General features: G+C 40.2%; 2 protein-coding genes across 6 annotated transcripts; both read left to right on the top strand.

Annotated features, from left to right (window-relative positions):
* Positions 1 to 1,390: 1,390 nt before the first annotated feature.
* On the top strand, positions 1,391 to 6,590 carry LOC102722576 (DNA repair protein RAD51 homolog 2). Of its 2 annotated transcripts, XM_040524270.1 has the most exons (13): positions 1,391 to 1,495; positions 1,581 to 1,694; positions 1,859 to 2,005; positions 2,636 to 2,739; positions 2,835 to 2,898; positions 3,019 to 3,074; positions 3,337 to 3,417; positions 4,034 to 4,099; positions 4,220 to 4,311; positions 4,389 to 4,505; positions 5,369 to 5,512; positions 5,608 to 5,666; positions 5,939 to 6,590. In XM_040524270.1, exons 1-12 carry the CDS (start codon positions 1,412 to 1,414, stop codon positions 5,628 to 5,630), a joined length of 1,092 nt encoding a protein of 363 aa, XP_040380204.1. In that variant the 5' UTR covers positions 1,391 to 1,411; the 3' UTR covers positions 5,631 to 5,666; positions 5,939 to 6,590. The 2 variants fall into 2 exon arrangements, with proteins under 2 accessions (XP_040380204.1, XP_040380203.1); XM_040524269.1 differs by lacking the exon at positions 5,939 to 6,590 and having other exon boundaries at positions 5,608 to 5,771.
* A 1,411-nt stretch (positions 6,591 to 8,001) lies between these two features.
* Positions 8,002 to 20,077, top strand: LOC107304297 (putative pentatricopeptide repeat-containing protein At3g23330). Of its 4 annotated transcripts, XR_005811787.1 has the most exons (7): positions 8,002 to 8,137; positions 11,962 to 12,065; positions 12,286 to 13,557; positions 13,652 to 13,710; positions 14,222 to 14,292; positions 15,220 to 15,265; positions 19,467 to 20,077. XR_005811787.1 is itself a non-coding variant. In XM_015837640.2 (5 exons), the coding sequence occupies exon 2, from the start codon at positions 8,392 to 8,394 to the stop codon at positions 10,318 to 10,320; it is 1,929 nt and encodes a 642-aa protein (XP_015693126.1). In that variant the 5' UTR covers positions 8,002 to 8,137; positions 8,360 to 8,391; the 3' UTR covers positions 10,321 to 12,065; positions 12,286 to 13,557; positions 13,652 to 13,710; positions 14,222 to 14,292. The 4 variants fall into 4 exon arrangements, 2 of the variants coding, with proteins under 2 accessions (XP_015693126.1, XP_015693128.1); XR_005811788.1 differs by lacking the exon at positions 11,962 to 12,065; XM_015837640.2 differs by lacking the exons at positions 15,220 to 15,265; positions 19,467 to 20,077 and having other exon boundaries at positions 8,360 to 12,065.
* The last annotated feature ends 375 nt before the right edge of the window (positions 20,078 to 20,452 follow it).

Here is a 20,452-nt window from a genome sequence, read left to right as displayed (position 1 = left end):
ACCATGCAAAACCGTGCGGTTTTGGCTGAAAAAATCGCGGTTACAGTGAGAAAACCATGGAGGAAGATTTAAAAACAAGAAAAGTTGTGAGATGTCAAATGCAAAAAAATTTTAAAAATCTGAAAAAAAATATAGAATAAATAAGAAAAATATTTTGTGACTATATTTGTGATATTTAGGACATGTTATAGAGAAAACAAGGAAATTTTGACATGATATTTTCTAATTCTTGACATTGCAACGTACAAACATACATCATCATATCACCCTTCACCAAATAATTCACATCAATAACGAGTAACAACTTCATTTTAATTGTTGCGTCACAAATATACCTACTACCTATTATTACGAACAAAACTATTATGTATGTACTAACATACACATATAATTTTCCTTCATACATATTTTCCTTATATCCATCATTGTATATTTGTATTTCAATATCATGTACCATATATTTGTATTTCAATATCATATACAACGTGTGTCTAGTGCAAATTAATATTGACTCAACAACAAAATACTATTAACCATCTTCTCACGTAATATTATTTGCAATAGGCTATTTTTAATTTTTTCCTCTGAATTTTTTTATTATGATTTTTAATTACGTCGAAAATACACTTTTTTCATGAATTTCTTTAACAAAACTATACTATGTATCAATCTATATAACATATATATTTTCCATTAAATTTCCTCAAAAATTTTAAAATTTTCTCAAATTTAAACTCAAAATCATGGTACATGTCATACCGCGTCTCCGCGGAGGGGCTGATTAACGCGGTAAGGAAAACCCTGTTGATATATGAAAGAACATTTATATTTAGAGTTTAAGTTAATATTTCCAATATTTAGAGTTTAAGTTTATATTTCTAATATATATGACGCTCTGTTTTTAGAGGGTAAGATAGATTATCTCCTAGAAACCTTTTTTAGGTATTAACTACTTTTAGGATAGATGATATAATAGAAAATCTGCTGGGTTTGGTCCCAGTCAAACAAACCAATAAAGAATGAAAGGTTCTATTTTTTTATGCTAAGGAGGCAGGGAAACTATTCTAAGGCCACCTCTAATAGTACCAGTATAATTTTTTTAATGGTTTTGTACATATTTTAATATTAGGTGAGAATGAATCGTAGGGTACTTTGTAATAGTATTTGCTAAGAGCTAGATCATTGAATAAATTATCTTTTAGAATACTTAAAAGGCTATCTGTAATTGTTGGAGATGGCGCGAAAATAGAGACATTTGAATCCATTCTCCCAAACTCAATCGTTGGAGGTGGCCTGAGCGCGGAAATGGAAAGGAATTCGAATCCATTCCCCCCGAACTCGTCTTCCTTGTCTTCCAATCCTCCTCCGATCTCTCTCTTCCCCTCCCCTCCCCCTCCGATCGGCGATCGCCATGGCGAACAAGCTGGTCTCGGAGATGCGGCTGCCGCCCCACCTCGGCCACCTCCTCGCCGCGCGCCGCCTCACCACCGCCAAGGTCAGCCACTCCCCCCTCTCGCTCGGCTCTAGAACCCTCAGCGGAAACACCTAACCGCTGCCCCACTAAACCCCAATCTACCCAGGACGTGCTGTCGCTGCCGGAGGTGGAGCTCATGGGCGTCCTCGACGCCGGCATCCACACCGCCCGAGCCGCCATCGCCCACGTCAGCGAGATCGCCTGCCCTCCGTATCAAACGGTACCTGTCGCTTCCCTTCTCCTCCCCCTACAACGCCGGGTTTGGTTCTACCGCCCGGCCATGTGCTGGCTGGATTCCGGATTCGGTTCGAGTTAGTCTCGTTTTTGCGAAGTGCATTTGCGTTTACGATTTGTGTCAGTTGGGTTCGCACGGTCGGTGTGCAGGCGCTTGCGCTCCTAGAGACCGTCAGGGTAAGAGGAGATGGGCGGCTGGCCACCACGCTTCGCGGACTGGATGAGGCATTGCGTGGAGGAATCCCCGCAGGGAAGCTCACTGAGATCGTTGGGCCCTCGGGGATCGGCAAGACTCAGGTGAGCAGCCGGACATTATGCAATACTCAGGTGTTTCTGATATGAACCTATTTGTGTGTCTGCATGCCTCCTGGGATCACTTGGTGTCAAACTGTCAATTGGGAACCAAAAGTAAATGAACCCTGTGTATGGATGTAATGGGACACTGCTGCATGCTGCATTACTATTATTGACATTGCCGTGTGCTGGTTGCTGCATTCTTATTGTAGCGGCCAATGGTAGGAACTGAGTCTAAGCCTAGCAGCGATTGAATTCTCTTTGACTTATTTTTATTACTCTTAAAAAATACCTTTGTTACATACTCCCAGGTATTATCCTCTTTTGTTGTTTTTTTCAGCCAGCAGTGGTTGGGCCTATTTATTGGGGGCTGGTTATCACAATTCTAATTTTCATTGTAAATATTTTAGTACATGATTTTGTTGATTTTCTAGTGCAAAGGCTTCCACTTAACCAATTAATGCATCTTTCGAAGGCTCTCGTTCAGATGATTTGTGTTGCTCTGTGTGACTGTAGAAAACTTGTTTTGACGGTCCTCTCACTGGAGAGAATCTCAAGTGCTTCTTTTATATTATGTTGAGCAATTTATTACACGTTTAGTGAAATTTTATAAAGGGTTTGCACACTCTGCAGTTCTGTCTGAAGCTTGCATTGCTAGCAGCATTACCAGAATGCTATGGAGGTTTAAATGGTAGAGTTGTGTATATTGACACTGAATCCAAGTTCTCTTCACGGAGGTAACTGAAGTTTCTGCTTACTATTCCCTACTCTCAAGTATGCCAAATTGCCACATGAGAACTATCTGTAGTAAATGTTTGCATGATTAATCTAGGATGATCGAGATTGGTGAGAAAAGCTTTCCTCAAATATTTCATCAAGAAGGCTTGGCCCAAACGGTTCTTATGCTTCACCTTGTACATTAATACATCGATACTTTGAAAACTCTCTTAAGTGTTGTACTTTTTTGTTCTCGTAGCATCGGACTTCATGTGTTGTTATCTTCTACTTTTCTGCAGATGGCTAGGAGGATTCTAGTTCTGCGCCCAACATCATTATCTGATTTCACCAAGAGGTATATGTGTATTTGTAAACTCAATCAGCATAGGAAGGTTTTTAGGGAATTACTGTGGTTCTAGGAGGGATACTTGAGGGTTGAAGGGTTAATTTACAAATCCATAGACTTCCTGTAGCATATATTGAAAATAACTTTATTCTACCCAACAACATGGTTGCTGGTCAATGTTTAGAACTATTCTACATTGGTTTTTATGTGTAAAAATTCAACAGAATATGCATGAAATACTCTGCTTTGTTACTTTTCAACCTTTCTACAGTTTGGAACAGATGAAAGTGACTCTACTTCAACATGATGTGAAGCTACTCGTTGTTGATAGCATGGCTGCTCTTATGTCCTCGTAAGAAATACATGATAATGTGTATTATTTTAGGCTTTCATACTGTCTTACTTTCAAATGATGATAGCCATCATGATGAGGAACAATCAGGTTCTAAGCATATTCTGTTTTTACTTTCAAATGATGATAGATACTATAAAGGGAGGTTTATGTATTGAATGGAGTTCATTTCCGTTATAAACTTTTTAGGCTTCAGCTTGCTAACATAATTATACAAAACTTTGCACTATATAATAAGGCAGAATCCTGAACAGGGAGAACTTGTCAGGAAGGTAGAATCCCAAGGGTGAGGTAGCAGCAGATGCACGATGTTGGCAGTGTTAGTTTCAATTAGCAGCAACGTTGTTTTAAATAGCTTGTCATCCCTTGCACTGGCAGCGTTACAGAGGCCTATGTCCTACTACACTTGCTCTGATGCGTAGTCTGCAGCATTGTCTAGCACAAATAGATTCGGTGTTTCCATACGAGTTAATTATTGCATGTGAGATGTGTGATGTGAGATGCGTTAATATGGCCCATTACTTATGTTATAAGAGTGATGATCTCATGCTTCTTTTTTCTTTAAGGAGAAACTATCTAATATTTGTATCTCTATTTCATCTTTTTCACGTGACAGTGAGATCGAGAAAAGCCCAACAGGTCCCAGACAACATCCCCTAAGATGGGCTCTTTCATTTCTTAAGTGAGTTACCTAGACATTGGTATTTCATAGCATTCTACTACTTGGATTCTAATATTTCATAATCTTCACCTACATTGGTTAGTTTACATTTGGCTACTTACCATTTTTCTTGCCATGCAGATCTATAGCAGAGTTCTCACAGATTCCTGTTGTTGTTACAAACCAAGTACACAGTCAAAGTAACGATGATGGCTATCATTATTCATTTGAAGGTCTGGGCATCGAAGAAACAGATAATCTTTTGGACACTTTGTTGGGAGGGAATAATGTTTCTATTGTTCTCCTGCAGGTGAGAAGAAGGATGACAGTAGTAGTGCTGACAGGTTTGAATCTCATCTTGTTGCTGCTCTAGGAATCCAGTGGGCTCATGCTGTAACTATACGTCTAGTCTTTGAGGCTCACTCAGGTTTGTCTAATTATTTTTGTATTCATAATGAAACAAGCGCCTATCAGTACCATTAATACCTTTTATGTACCCATCATCTGATACGCCGCATGACAATGCAATAGGAAAGTCTGAACTACATTTGATTTCAATTTCATCTATGTACATGCACTATTTATCTCCTTACACCTTTATATTATAGTATACCATTTTTAACATACACTGTGACACAATTGAACATTATGAATCGACCCAAATTAGTCCTACATTTTTGTAATATTGAATGGATGAAATGATGATTTATCTATCTTTTAGTATTGTTAGTTTGTTATATTTATGCTCTTTTATATATGCTTACCTTGTGCGCACAAGATGATCTAGATTACCGTAATGTTTTCACTCAATAAAACACCTTCCTATAGTATATACTATAAGTGTAAAGCAGTAAAGTAAAGCAAGCATCAAGCTTAATCGTCCCCCTCCCTAATCAAATGTTTGTCGTGATTAACCGCCGGTTAATTGGACGAGCAAATTTATGATCAGCTGATTGAGTTGATTGCACCAAATCAGAGTTTCAGGGGACGATCAATCAGATGATCAGATAACATTGGTGAATAAACGGCAAGTTGGTATAGCTTTCTGCATTGTGATGCGGTGGTCAGTATTAGCATGAGTATCACTATTGTTCAGTTCTTTCATTATAGGATCAGATAATGTTGGCGCATCCGCGCATGACCCTGTTAGTTAGAATTTGGTATAGCTTTCTGCATTGTGATGCAGTTGTCAGTGTTAGCATCAGTATTACGACAGTTAAGTTCTTTCATTATAGCTTATATGTTTACTGTGCTAGTTTTGTGTGAGTTATACAAGCTGCACTTATATAGGTCACAGGTTCATCAAGGTAGCTAAATCACCTATGTCTCCAGCAGTAGCTTTTCCCTTTACTGTGGAGTCATCAGGAATAGTATTACTTAGTGACGAGGGCATTGATGTGCCAGGCCCTGAGATAACCTCAATTCGTTGTCAAGGTACGATGCTCCATTTTGTATTGTATATTTATTGCACATAAAGAGTTTCTGCCTGCAGTATTCCTTTTATTACTCCTAACAAAAACTTGTTTCAGGAGAAAATGTCCTGGCTCAGTGACTATTTGAATGCTACTGCACTTACAACTAACAAGAGGTGCAACCTGTATTTTCATTAATCAACTTGTTATAGGAAAATAATTTGATTTCAGTGCACTCTCGATCAACTTCAGCAGTTGTGTTGCACATCATTTATATTTATTTTTAGAGTAGCTTACTCTGTAATGAAAGAGTGTAATAGCATAATCTTTAAATTTCCTAAACTGCATTCCAAGTGTAATAGGTAGGTACCAATCCATTGTTCTGTAGTTACTATGGTAACATCCTTAACTCCATTAGTAATGTGGCTCTTTATTTTACAATGAGCAGGAAGAAGAAGCAGGTGGCCGAACCGGCGGCGCGCGTGTCCTCCACCTCCACCACGGTCAGACCGACGCCGCAGACGTCGCGCACCAATGAGGAGGGCGCCCTCGCGCGCTGCGCCGTACCGCGCGCGTTCAAGAACCGCAAGGACGACGAGCGCCGCTCGCGGGAGAGCGCGCCAGCGAGCAACCCGCGCGTCCCGCCGCCGGCGCCGCCGGCGCCGATCGATGCCTTGTCGGCGCAAGACGCGCTGAGCGCCGCTATCGCAAGTGCGCGTCAATTTCAGGACAAGCAGAGGGACGTCGCACGCCGCGCGGCACAGGGTGGAGGCACGGCGGGAGCTGGAGAAGATGATCAGGACCATGTTGTTCAACGATCCCTACATCTCACCCCTGGATGTGCTCAAGCCCTGATCGATCATGGTGTCCTCAGAAGTTTTGAATCCCTTCTTAGGGTTTGTTGAATTCATGAGTATTTGTTAATCGAGTATGTGTTATTGTCGTATTAATGTCTGAATCATTGGCAATTTTGCTGTGAGCCCATGGTCTAACATAATTCTTTCGTTGAACCTTTTAGTAATCATGAAGAGTAATACAAGATATAACTATAATATCTATTGTGAACTGAACAATAAGGCTGTTAGTAAATATATGCCGGTAATTTTAGTACTTCCATGTTTTCTTTATTAACATTTGTGGACAAATCAATCCTGATTAGGCCTTTAATGAGTTGGATGAAAATGGGTTAAATGAGTTGGTTTTAATTTGAATTGTGTTTGCTTGCGTGTAAATTGATTGTAACCTCAAATGGTCTGGATTGGATTTGGGTTATAGAGACAAATGTATTGGTATGGACTGGATTTGGTTATGTTATTTTAGGTTTTAAATGGATTTAACCCGTGGAGGGTAAATGGATCCTTTAATTGGATAGCTAATGAATAAGATAATACACATACATGGGGTCAACATGCAGAAAGCGACCAAAATTTACACAAAGTTGCTTTTATACATAACAGATCATCCTATTAAATTTTAGCTAAATTTGATAAACTTTTATAGTGTGAACATGAGTTTTAAAATTTTAGGTCCGAGTTTATATATATCAAATGGTGCATCCATTTTGCAATGAGCGGTTTGAATTCATTTTAACCAAATGGGTTGGTGCGGGTTGGACTAAAATCAAAGTTGGATTGGTTTATATTGGATCCTAATGAAGGATAATTGGTGCGGATTGGTTTGGTAGACTAATTAGCAATCCACTGGCAGGCTTAATCCTGATTACCACATTTGAGCTTAGTGAGATTTGAATCAGTTGGGCCAAAACACCTCGTTATCGGGCCATCCAGCATACGAATAAGTTCACTTTAGATCTCTTAGATTGGTGTCGAGTTTTAAAATCGTTCTTAAACCCCAATAGCAAAAATGTTGGACATCGAATTCACATATCCCATCTAATATAGTTCTCTAGACAGTATAAATGGATGGTTTACTTACGTGGCATCCTAGTCAGCAAAAGAAACATTACGTTGGCCGCGTTCGTTCCTCCTGTAAGTTAAATTATACACTCTCGTTTTTCGCACGTACGCTTCCCAAACTGCTAAAAGGTGTATATTTTTTTAAAATATTTTATAGAAAAGTTATTTTAAAAACCATATTAATCTATTTTATATTTTTTTATAATTAATTAATTATGTATTAATCTATTATTACGTTTTCCGTGCGGGTAAGTTAACCTACTTGCCTCTACCGAACCCGGCCCCCGGCCCAAGTTTGTGGCAAACCGGTCAGTGAAACAGGATTAAAAAAATGGAAAAAAAAACTCCTTCCGTCGTCTCCTCTATTTCTTCTTCCGTGCGGCGACGCCGGTGGCGGCAGCTGGCTCGTCGTCTGTCCGCCTTCTCCGCTCGGCGACCGTCGGCCACCCCGTGCGCGCCCCATAGCCCGCGCCGCCCATCCCCAGCCCGTCGGCCGCCGCCACCGCCTGCGCCGCCCGTCCCGAGCCCACCGTCTCTGTCGCCGTCCGTCCCCAGCCCGCCGTCCGTCGCCGTCCGAGCCGCCCGTCCCCAGCACGTCGGCCGCCACCGCCCGCGCCGCCCTTCCCTAGCCTGCCGTCCGTCGCCGTCCGCGCTGCTCGTACCCAGCCCGCTGGCCGCCTGCGCTGCTCTCCCGCGAGCAGAGGCGGCGCACTCGTCCTGCATCCTCACCGGTGAGCTACCATCCATCCATCCACATCCTCGTTCTCATTTCTCTCTATCCACGCACTTTTTTTTTCTCTTCCGGAATCCGCGTCATGAACCCTAGATAGGTTATCTTCTCGATCTGGCTTGATTTGACTAATAGCAGGTTTTTTTGTTCCCAAAATTTGGGATATTTTGATCCACCCCCCTGCAACTGGGTTTCGCCTTCGAGCTTGCTCATCTGACTGCAGCCAGGCAGCCGATTATCGCGGGAGCCACAGAAATGTCTCTTGCTGCTGCTGCTGTTGCTGCACCTTCCCCGGCGCCGTCATGGGCATACCAGATCCGCATGGCTGCCTCCCAGGGCCAATTCCTCCACGCCGTCTCCCTCTTCCTGCAAATGCGGAGCTCTGTTGCGCCCCGATCATCTGTTCCGGCCTCCCTCCCGGCTGCACTCAAGTCCTGCGCTGCCCTTGGCCTCGGCGCCCTCGCTGCGTCTCTCCACGCACTGGCCATCCGCTCCGGCGCCTTTGCTGATCGCTTTACTGCCAATGCCCTCCTCAACCTCTATGCCAAGCTCCCACATTTTCATCGCCCTTTTGGGACAGATGGTTCAGGAAGCCTGGAATCAGCTTCATTTGAGAGCATGCAGAAAGTATTTGATGAAATGCTCGTGAGGGATGCAGTGTCTTTGAACACTTTGATATTGGGATGTGCAGAGAACAAGATGCACCAAGAAGCTCTGAGCATGGTTAGGGAGATGTGGAAGGATGGAGTAAAGCCTGACTCATTTACCCTGTCAAGTGTGCTGCCAATCTTTGCGGAGCGCGCTGATATCAAGAGAGGCATGGTGGTCCATGGGTTTGCTGTCAAGAATGGGCTCGACAATGATGCTTTTGTTGGAAGTAGCTTGATCGATATGTATGCTAACTGCACTCAATTGGATTACTCTATGAAGGTGTTCGACAGCTTCTCAGATTGTGATGCAATTCTGTGGAACTCGATGCTTGCAGGTTGTGCACAAAATGGGTCAGTTGAGGAAGCTCTTGGAATATTCCGTCGGATGCGGCAAGCTGGAGTGAGGCCCGTGCCTGTGACTTTCTCAAGCCTTTTACCTGCCTGTGGCAATTTGGCATTGTCGCGTCTTGGGAAGCAGCTGCATGCCTATTTGATCCGTGCCAGATTTAATGATAACACTTTTATATCTAGCTCCCTTATTGACATGTATTGCAAGTGTGGGAATGTTAGCATTGCTCGCCGCGTCTTTAATGGGATACAATCACCTGACATTGTATCATGGACTGCAATGATCATGGGTTATGCATTGCATGGTCCAGCAACCGAGGCTTTTGTGTTGTTTGAGAGAATGGAGTTGGGAAATGTAAAGCCTAATCATATCACTTTTTTAGCAGTTTTGACTGCATGTAGTCATGCTGGATTGGTGGACAAGGGATGGAAGTATTTTAACATTATGTCTGACCACTATGGAATTGTTCCTTCACTTGAGCATTGTGCAGCACTTGCAGACACCCTTGGTCGTGCAGGAGAGTTAGATGAAGCATATAATTTCATCTCTGAAATGAAAATAAAACCAACTTCAAGTGTTTGGTCCACCTTGTTAAGGGCTTGCAGGGTCCACAAAAACACTATTTTAGCTGAGGAAGTGGCTAAGAAGATTTTTGAGCTTGAACCTAGGAGCATGGGATCTCATGTAATTTTGTCGAACATGTATTCAGCTTCTGGGAGATGGAATGAAGCAGCACACCTACGGAAATCTATGAGAAACAAAGGTATAAAGAAGGAACCAGCTTGCAGTTGGATTGAAGTGAAGAACAAATTGCACGTGTTTGTAGCTCATGATAAGTCCCATCCTTGGTATGATAAAATTATTGATGCAATGAATGTTTACTCAGAACAGATGATTCGTCAGGGATATATTCCCAATATGGAGGATGTTTTACAGGACATTGAAGAGGAGCAGAAGAGAGATGTGTTATGTGGTCATAGTGAGAAACTTGCAATAGTATTTGGTATTATCAGCACACCACCTGGAACAACAATACATGTGATGAAGAATCTCCGAATTTGTGTTGACTGCCATACGACAACAAAATTTATTTCAAAGATAGTTGCAAGGGAGATTGTTGTGCGTGATGTAAACCGATTCCACCATTTCAAGGATGGGAATTGTTCCTGCGGAGATTTTTGGTGATTCAGCAATCAGGATGTCTTTAAAAGATTGAGGGCATGTTTGCTAGTGCTTGGACACCCCTCTCCAGGGCACCTTACAGTCGATATCATGGTGGCATTGTGTCTTCTTTAGTCATCATCTTATGCTATATCTACTACTATGTAAATGCCATGTGAGTTACCCGTAGGCTAGTTTCTGGCTACCCCATGCTTGCAACTTGTCCGAATGCCAAGCAGGGGCTGCCACCACTTTAAACCTCTGCCATCTACAGATCTTCTCTTTGCAACTCAGAAATCAGGTAAAATTTTCCTTTATGCACTTATAAGATGCCTGGCCGATAGGGATGAAAACGGTACGGAAATGTATCGACCGTACCGATACCTTTTTGAAAATAATATAAAAATGAAATCTTACCGACCATTACCGTTTTTAAAATTTAACATTTTTAGTTTCTGTCTGAACTTTATTGAATTTCACACCTAGTGTAATTCATAAATTTTCATAAATATGGAAATTTCCCAACCGTACCGATACCGTTTCCGAATATATTATTAAAATATGATACTGTTTCCGACCGTTTTCATCCCTGCTGGCCGATGTACCAGCTGACATGCACTGGACTCTTAGTGGCTCTGTGATCCTTATTCCTCTTGACCTCTCCTAGTAATTCCAAACTCCCCTTGCATTCTTTAAGACTGTCTTATGACAGCATGGATGTTGGCTCTGGTGGACACCAGCAGGTGATCTGTGCTCGATACGACTGGTGCTCCTGGGGATGGAAGAGACTCACTACTAACGCTGCAGTGGATGGAATAGAGTCACTACCCTATCTACTTCCCTTCTGTCGTTAGTCTCTGTTGTGGGGAGATGTAGCTGTGGGTAAAGAGGGATGATGGCTCCGTCGTTGTACACTTGTCCACAGCGCTACCTTTTGCACCGTCTAAAATTAGTAAAGAGTATTTCAATCCATTGTATCATTTCCTGTGTAAATGTTCTAATTGTTTAGTTAGATTGCAACTCTTGTACCACGCTTACATCTGTTGTTTACCCATGGATTCTCTTCAGCCAATGAACTATAGGAAGATGAAACTGGCTGATGCAGTGAGGCAGACACCACATTTAATTTGTAGCTTCAGCCTTCAGAGACGGTGGCTGCGAGGTCTTCAGCAACCCTGAGGCCGAGTTGCTGAGATCATGGATTTCTTTTTACTGGACACAATAGATGGATTCCTTGAATATCCTTGCGAGAATTTTCACCCTAAGCCTAGCACCGATTGAATCCTCTTTGACTTATTTTTATTACTCTTAAAAAATACCTTTGTTACATACTCCCAGGTATTATCCTCTTTTGTTGTTTTGTTATTTCAGCCAGCAGTGGTTGGGCTTATTTATTGGGGCCTGGTTATCACAAATTTTAATTTTCATTGTAAATATTTTAGTACATGCTTTTGTTGATTTGCTAGTGCAAAGGCTTCCACTTAACCAATTAATGCATCTTTCGAAGGCTCTCGTTCAGATGATTTGTGTTGCTCTGTGTGACTGTAGAAAACTTGTTTTGACGGTCCTCTCACTGGAGAGAATCTCAAGTGCTTCTTTTATATTATGTTGAGCAATTTATTACACGTTTAGTGAAATTTTATAAAGGGTTTGCACACTCTGCAGTTCTGTCTGAAGCTTGCATTGCTAGCAGCATTACCAGAATTCTATGGAGGTTTAAATGGTAGAGTTGTGTATATTGACACTGAATCCAAATTCTCTTCATGGAGGTAACTGAAGTTTCTGCTTACTATTCCCTGCTCTCAAGTATGCCAAATTGCCACATGAGAACTATCTGTAGTAAATGTTTGCATGATTTATAGGATGATCGAGATTGGTGAGAAAAGCTTTCCTCAAAGCATTCTACTACTTGGATTATAATATTTCATAATCTCCACCTACATTGGTTAGTTTACATTTGGCTTACTTACCATTTTTCTCGCCATGCAGATCTATAGCAGAGTTCTCACCGATTCCTGTTGTTGTTACAAACCAAGTACGCAGTCAAAGTAACGATGATGGCTATCATTATTCATTTGAAGGTCTGGGCATCGAAGAAAACAGATTATCTTTTGGACACTTTGTTGGGATGGAATAGTGTTTCTATTGTTCTCCTGCAGGTGAGAAGTAGGATGGCAGTAGTAGTGCTGACAGGTTTGAATCTCATCTTGTTGCTGCTCTAGGAATCCAGTGGGCTCATGCTGTAACTATACGTCTAGTCTTTGAGGCTCACTCAGGTTTGTCTAATTATTTTTGTATTCATAATGAAACAAGCGCCTATCAGTACTATTAATACCTTTTATGTACCCATCATCTGATACGCTGCATGACAATGCAATAGGAAAGTCTTAACTACATTTGATTTCAGTTTCATCTATGTACATGCACTATTTATCTCCTTACAACTTTAAATTATAGTATACCATTTTTAACATACACTGTGACACAATTGAACATTATGAATCGACCCAAATTAGTCCTACATTTTTGTAATATTGAATGGACGAAATGATGATTTATCTATCTTTTAGTATTGTTAGTTTGTTATATTTATGCTTACCTTGTGCGTACAAGATGATCTAGATTACTGTAATGTTTTCACTCAATAAAACACCTTCCTATAGTATCTACTATAAGTGTAAAGTAAAGCAAGCATCAAGCTTAATCGTCCCCCTCCCTAATCAAACGTTTGTCGTGATTAACCGCCGGTTAATTGGACAAGCAAATTTATGATCAGCTGATTGAGTTGATTGCACCAAATCGGAGTTCTGGGGGACGATCAATCAGATGATCAGATAACATTGGTGAATAAACTGCAAGTTGGTATAGCTTTCTGCATTGTGATGCAGTGGAAAGTATTAGCATGAGTATCACTATTGTTCAGTTCTTTCATTATAGGATCAGATAATGTTGGCGCATCCGCGCATGACCCTGTTAGTTAGAATTTGGTATAGCTTTCTGCATTGTGATGCAGTTGTCAGTGTTAGCATCAGTATTACGACAGTTAAGTTCTTTCATTATAGCTTATATGTTTACTGTGCTAGTTTTGTGTGAGTTATACAAGCTGCACTTATATAGGTCACAGGTTCATCAAGGTAGCTAAATCACCTATGTCTCCAGCAGTAGCTTTTCCCTTTACTGTGGAGTCATCAGGAATAGTATTACTTAGTGACGAGGGCATTGATGTGCCAGGTCCTGAGATAACCTCAATTCGTTGTCAAGGTACGATACTCCATTTTGTATTGTATATTTATTGCACATAAAGAGTTTCTGCTGCAGTATTCCTTTTATTAATCCTAACAAAAACTTGTTTCAGGAGAAAATGTCCTGGCTCAGTGACTATTTGAATGCTACTGCACTTACAACTAACAAGAGGTGCAACCTGTATTTTCATTAATCAACTTGTTATAGGAAAATAATGGAATTTCAGTGCACTCTCGATCAACTTCAGCAGTTATGTTGCACATCATTTATATTTATTTTTAAAGTAGCTTACCCTGTAAGGAAAGAGTGTAATAGCATAATCTTTAAATTTCCTACTAAACTGCATTCCAAGTGTAATAGGTAGGTACCAATCCATTGTTCTGTAGTTACTATGGTAACATCCTTAACTCCATTAGTAATGTGGCTCTTTATTTTACAATGAGCTGCATTATGAGGATGTACAAGCCTTATCCATAATTGATGGATCTGTCAAATAAGGTTATTGTGGGTCATATGGTCCATTGCTGCATTAGTGGGAGGGTGCTGATGCTGATGTCTAGTTTCATTATGTATAAAACCACACTTTATTCAACTTTGTTCTTTTATTGTGCTCCCTTATAACTGTTTTTAAGTGAAGACGGCATCTGAAACTAAGCTATTAATGGGCTTCTGGATTCTGCAGGTTGTAATGTAACAAATGAAGATATTTCTCCAGTCCCCATGGATGGCACAAATAATGGCTGATTCATGCAGGTGAAAAATGTTTAATATAAACAAAACTTACTTGCAAGATGCAAATAATTTACTAACACAATATGATAATTTCCCCACAAAATCTTTAAGCTATGAAAACTTTGGAAATACAAAATTTTTTTGCTATGACCGTATGAAATGTATGTTTATAGAAATTCATTTCAATATTATAAGAGAAGTTAAAACTATTTTTGATGCATTCTAGGATTTTTTACGAAATTTGAATGGATCTAAACGTAGAAGTTTACTAATGCTTTCTTGTTAAAAAGAAAAGAAAAAGGTAATTTATTGCACATTAAACCGTGGGGCTGACTCGAGCTGAGGAGGAGGCAACACTAACAAGCTGGCCCCACTCTTCGGTGACTCCAAGGCGGCGAACGCATCGTGGACCTGGTCAGGGTGTGACATAGGCCCATGTTTGGTCCAATATGTGTAGATAACAATACATAGATCTGATCCAATAGGCCCATGTATGGCCCAGTCTATATGCTGTGTATATGTGGTGCTCCCTATTGAAACCCAAATATTTAGGTTGGCTCACAAACTTCACAGGTAAATACAATTGTGTTGTCAGTAACTAAAGAAAAATGTGTAACATACACATTGGAAGCTTTGATCATCAGCCCCGTGTTTCCCTACAGTTTATAAACTGCTGCCCAAATTTGAATTTTAATACTTATATTGGAGTTGATTTTGGGTTTCTTTCACTGTAGTTTCTTTTCTACTACTTGCTTTTAAATCACTTAAGGAACATATATAAAATTTTACCCAGAAATTTTTTTTTTCGCTAATAAGCCATTCTAAACTTGTACGGCTTATCAGCTATGGACCAAACGATTAGAATTTAGTTCTGGATCTGGAATTGCATATTATAATTCTGATACCATTTCATTTACAAGTACATCCTGAAATGGCTCAAATTTGTAGGATTCGATGCTTGATGGGATCTGGTGTGATCTTCTGTCGAATTGAGGTATAAGAAATTATTCCTTGAATTTTTTAGTTACATTATGTGCAGAGAAAAGTAAGTCTGTTTCTGTTTCTGCGTTTTTGTGTGCTTGACTCTGCTGTCTGATGATCAATTGATCATTTACTACCCCAGCCAAAAAAAAATTGATCATTTACTAGGTAACCTATGCAATCATACAAAATCCTTGATTGGACATTCAATATTATGTACAGTAACTGGAATTATTAGTTAGTGGGAAAAAAAGGGTCTGACCTGTTTGGTCTGGGAGCTGTGGACTTTCTAAGAACGGATACCAATCTTCCACGTCTTGCAATACCATTTTATATACCTACATTACCTCGTATGGTGCGTGTGCCAGATCAAGTTCTCCACCCACAGAATAAAAGAAGCCACAGCCCACAGTTGCACCTTGTGGGCTCTCCTTTCCGTCTTTAAAATCCTCAACTACTACTAAACCATGGCTTGTTTAGTCCTCCTGAAGGTGTTGTTTATTCCAATCTAGGAGTTGAGCTGCTCATCCATTTGCTCCCCCCTGGCCAGAGTTGCCCCCCTAACCACTCCTTCCTAGAGAAATAAAAACATTTATCTTGGAAACTTTTATCTCATCGTGCTGCTACAGTGCTAGTATACATGGATATACTGAAGAATTAGTGTTTACTAAGCAACGTTTTTTGCTTTTCTGAGCTTAAAAGAAATGGAACCAGGTTCTAGGGGAACCTACTGTTTCGTTCAGAAAAAAAATGGGGAGCCAATTGAGGTGAAGCAACTGGACTGTCTTGCTGGTAGACATGAAGAATCACTTTACTGGGTCTTTGATTGCTGGGCAATTAAACTAAAAGTCTAATGCTTCCTTTCGTATGATTTTGATGGATTGCATCTTGGATCGCTAGCAAGATTAGTTTACCGAGCAATTTGTTTATCATGGTTGGCCAAAAGGGGCATGCGTCTAGAAGCATCAAATTTGGGCATGAAATGATTACTAATAGGCCGTCTAAATCAGTAACAGAAATAATATGCACCTGCTAGAATATTGGATGACCTGTTAACTTATTTACCAAATGCCCCCGAAAAGCAGAAAAATATTCGACAAATATGCTGGTGCATTTCCTCATTTGGCGATTCGGTATTCGAATAACCGCTATGGTTGCTGCCGTTTGAGGACATTGACTTTAATTGTGCATCGGAACATAATTATTTAAGAGTATAAGAATTCATGTAGACTGGATTCTGTCCAGGGACAGCTTTACTCCCCAGGATGCAGGTTCCTCTAATGGTGCTTTGTCTAATACAAAGCACCTGGCCTGGCTAGCTGTAGAGTTCAGTATTTGAACATGTCCTCATGAGTCATGTCTCATTATGCAGTTCTTTTTTCTGTATTACTCGCCTTTAGCATAGCTTCTTTTCAATTAACTGGCTGTGGACCCCCTTCTCCACTCTTGTTAATTTGCTCACTGCTGACTCAGCTAACGTAAGTTGCCTTTCGGGGATTGGTTCCCGTCCCAGACCTAAACAAGGTGAGGTCTAGCACAAAAGAATAAATAGGGAAAGTGTTACTAAGTTTCTAACCTAGGAGTCAAACATGGGTGTCCAGTAGTTTGGCTGTCTTGCATTGGCCATTAGTTGCCTGGTCCAAGGTTTGGAGGAGGGAGGCTCGAGAGCCTAGCTAGCAACGTTTGATTGAGAGCGAGATGCCAACCAATTAGATTGGGTTGTTGAATAGCAGCTAAGGACCATCCATATGCATAGAGTTGCTTCTTTTTCCACAAGAGTAGGTGTTACAAGTACACCTCCATGATTCGTCAGTTGCATCCCCCAGCTGCTTCCCTTACCTTATCCGAGCGGTCCCTTTGAAAGCTCTGCACAGCGTATTTGTGTAACTATGGGGCCAGACTTGCAACCCAGTAACCTGATTGCCTAAGTAAGTGCCTGTATGATGCAAAAAACATGCTGTCCAAAGTTTAAGTTGCCTTCTTTAACTACCAGAGTCTGTATTTATGCTACACCTACTGTTTTTGGCAACTGCCTGGGTATGCAGATAGATACTAGTATCAATTTATTGCCACTGGCACTTCTTTTCATACCTGTATATATTGTTAAATGGTAGTCTCTAAAATTCCTGTCTGAACTGATTTTACCACTGAACTCTTTGGCATGAAGCACTAAATTGAACTACTAATCGTGTTATAGTGCGTACACATGACAGAGTGACCAACCCGAGCATCCACGGAATAAAAATACGATAATTTTCGTATTGGCTCGGTGAGCAAGAGCTATCATTTTGTCATTTCTTTATTGTATTGTATAGTCAGCTAGGAATGATATCTGATATATATATTTATTGTGGGAGGCCATTTTATAAAGTGTTTCTTTCCCATTGATCTGATGGGCTTCCAATCTAGTCTGATAGAGGCCGGTGGATGAAAAGAGGGGGGGCATCATAGTGGTGGTCCTTTTGTTCTTTGCATCATACTGTGTCGGCACTACCATTCTTGGTCACCGGTAATTGCATCTGCTCCTGTTGGCGTCCAAAAAGAGTGATGCTCATAGAAAATCACTTCATAAAGCATACTTAAACATGTTCTTGCGGACGGTCTTGTCTCATGTGTTATCTAGTTCTGGAGTATGTTCCTGTGTGTCTTGGACGATACTGACCATTCACTCCTTTACTTTCTTTGCATAAGCTTGATAATTCTGATTATTACAGATGAGAGCTAGGTAGATTATACAGACCACTGCTTTTTTTTTTCTTATCTGGGTATGTAGTGAAATCTTTTAACATTCATTTTGCGAGATTCCAAGAGTTGCTTTGCATATGGTTGTGTAACGTGTCCTCTCAACTGGACGTCTAAGGATAAGAACGAGGTCTTATGTAATGTCTCTACCCTTTCTATGCAGCCATCATGTCTTCGTCCACTAGAGTTAGTGACCATTACCGCTGTAGTTCAACCCTCCCGTGTAAACCACTTAAGTAGCTGTTTGGATCCAGAGACTTTTTTATAGTCCCTTATCATATCAAATGTTTAGACGTTAATTAGGAGTATTAAATATAGACTGATAATAAAATTAATTGCATAAATAAAGACTATTTCATTAGACAATTTTTAAAGCCTAATTAATTCACGATTAGCAAATGTTTACTGTAGCATCACATTCGCTAATTATGGACTAATTAGGCTCAATAGATTTGTCTTGCGAAATAGTCCAGAGTATAGGGTGAATTTTATTAATAGTTTATATTTAATACTTCTAATTTGTGTCCAAATAATCGATGTAGCAGGAACTTAAAAAAATCAGAGGGAAATAAACAGGTTCTTAGTTAAGTTCGACCCTTTCTGAATGAACTTTTTCTTCTGGTTTCTTTTCAATTTGCAAGATGATGCTAGACGGCCGCAATAATTGACTTTAAGCTTAGAAAAGGCTCCAGTTCCAACTTGCTACTCGTGCAAGCACACATGTTTCTTGGTCTTACTATTCAAGGTTTTTCGTTGTCGACAGGTATGATATGATAGACGTAAACTAAAATGTACTTGTGGTCAAATTACGTCCTTGTTTTGAAACAGTGAATCCTCCAGCTCTTTCTTGAGTCCATAGGAAATTAATTTGAGCAACTCGTCTTGAATTTCTTTCAGTTTTGTTCCTATGCATCGCGTCTCAAAACATGTCTAGAGCCGTAGCATAGCCGAGTCAAGAGAATGGCGACCATTTTGGAGTTGATCCTAAAAGGGACACTATTTATGCTCGTGGAAAATTAGCCATTGGTGGTGGACCCCGAGACAGATTGCACAGTTAAGGGCTGCCTCCTGGTGCTCGTCAAGGGCCAAGACATGTCAAAGTTTTCTTCCTACATCGACTTAACTGATCAATCAGAGATGAGGAAATAAATGGTGCACAGGAATGCAGCCTCCTAGGTTTTTCAAACGAAAAAAAAAATGCTGCTCTCAAGCAGCAAGTGGAGGCACCTTGGATCCAAAGACGTTTGCTTTTCTATATTGCCCATGAGTCTATAATTTGACATACTATATGTTTCCTTTCAAAAAAAAAATAATTGTCTGATGTTGCCAACCCTATATATATGATATATTGTATTGTTCGCCGTATGCTGCAAATGTGACTTTGCCTAGCAAGCTGGGTATCTTATACTAATATTTTTTTCCCTATCTATTGGCAACTTGTAACATTATATTTTTTCATGTCCAACTTGCAGGCTAACATTTATCCTCGATTTCCTAGAAGATTGGAGTGTATTGCAATCCTTGTACCATCAGAGATGCTAACCCACCACCACATCCAAGCTGTGCGAGGGGGCCCAACAGCCAATTTGACCACGTCGGGATGGATTAGCCAGTACTGCTGCAGCAGCAGGGTGGACGCACGCAACGTAAGATCGACTACCCAATCTTACACCTTATACTATTTTTTTTTAAATGCCAAAATACCAACTAAACAATGATACCTTTATGTGCATATGCGATATGCTTTAGTTAGATGGTATCAGCTGCTTTATAATACTACAAACTGTTAGGCCTCGCAAATAGAAAGTCCGGTATGTGGCAGAGGGAAAGTTACATATATATAGTAATCAATAATGGATGCGACGAAGGTTATTTATATGCAAGATTCTTGGTGCCTTTGAGGCCACTATTACTATGTGATTGCCAAAAACATTTTAGTTGACAGGGACGTTGGATTCCAGTGTGAATTATACCTATTTATCTTCTATAAACTGTTTTTTTTTTGGCTGGGTTGTATAAACTGGTTTTAGAACCATGGGATTGGGATGGTGAACCTTGTTCTGTAAACTGTTTGTTTATTTAAGAGTGGTAAAATTTATGTTGTCACCACTTGTAGTTTATAACAACAATCGACATTTCTAGTGCTCCCGCGTTCTCATCTTTTCATGATTCTCTAGATTTGCGTTTTAAGTTTCTCCACGCACAGTCTAATGGTATTGTTCCTCCTGATTTACCAATTTTTACTTAAATTTTTTACTGCCTTTGTCCACATACTTGCCTAGGGGGTGATTGTTTGGCTTATCATATTTTAAAAAAAATTGTGAATAAAACTTATATATATATATATTTTTGGAGATCTAAAAGCCAATCTGAAAAATAAATTTCTGTGAAAATACTCCAAAAAGACCGTAAATTTAAGGTTGAAAAATTTTAGCTTATAAGTATAATCGAAAGCAAA

This window comes from Oryza brachyantha, chromosome 5 (assembly GCF_000231095.2).
Source record: "Oryza brachyantha chromosome 5, ObraRS2, whole genome shotgun sequence".
NCBI classification, from domain to species: Eukaryota; Viridiplantae; Streptophyta; class Magnoliopsida; order Poales; family Poaceae; genus Oryza; species Oryza brachyantha.
This window is presented reverse-complemented; position numbering and strand designations above follow the sequence as displayed.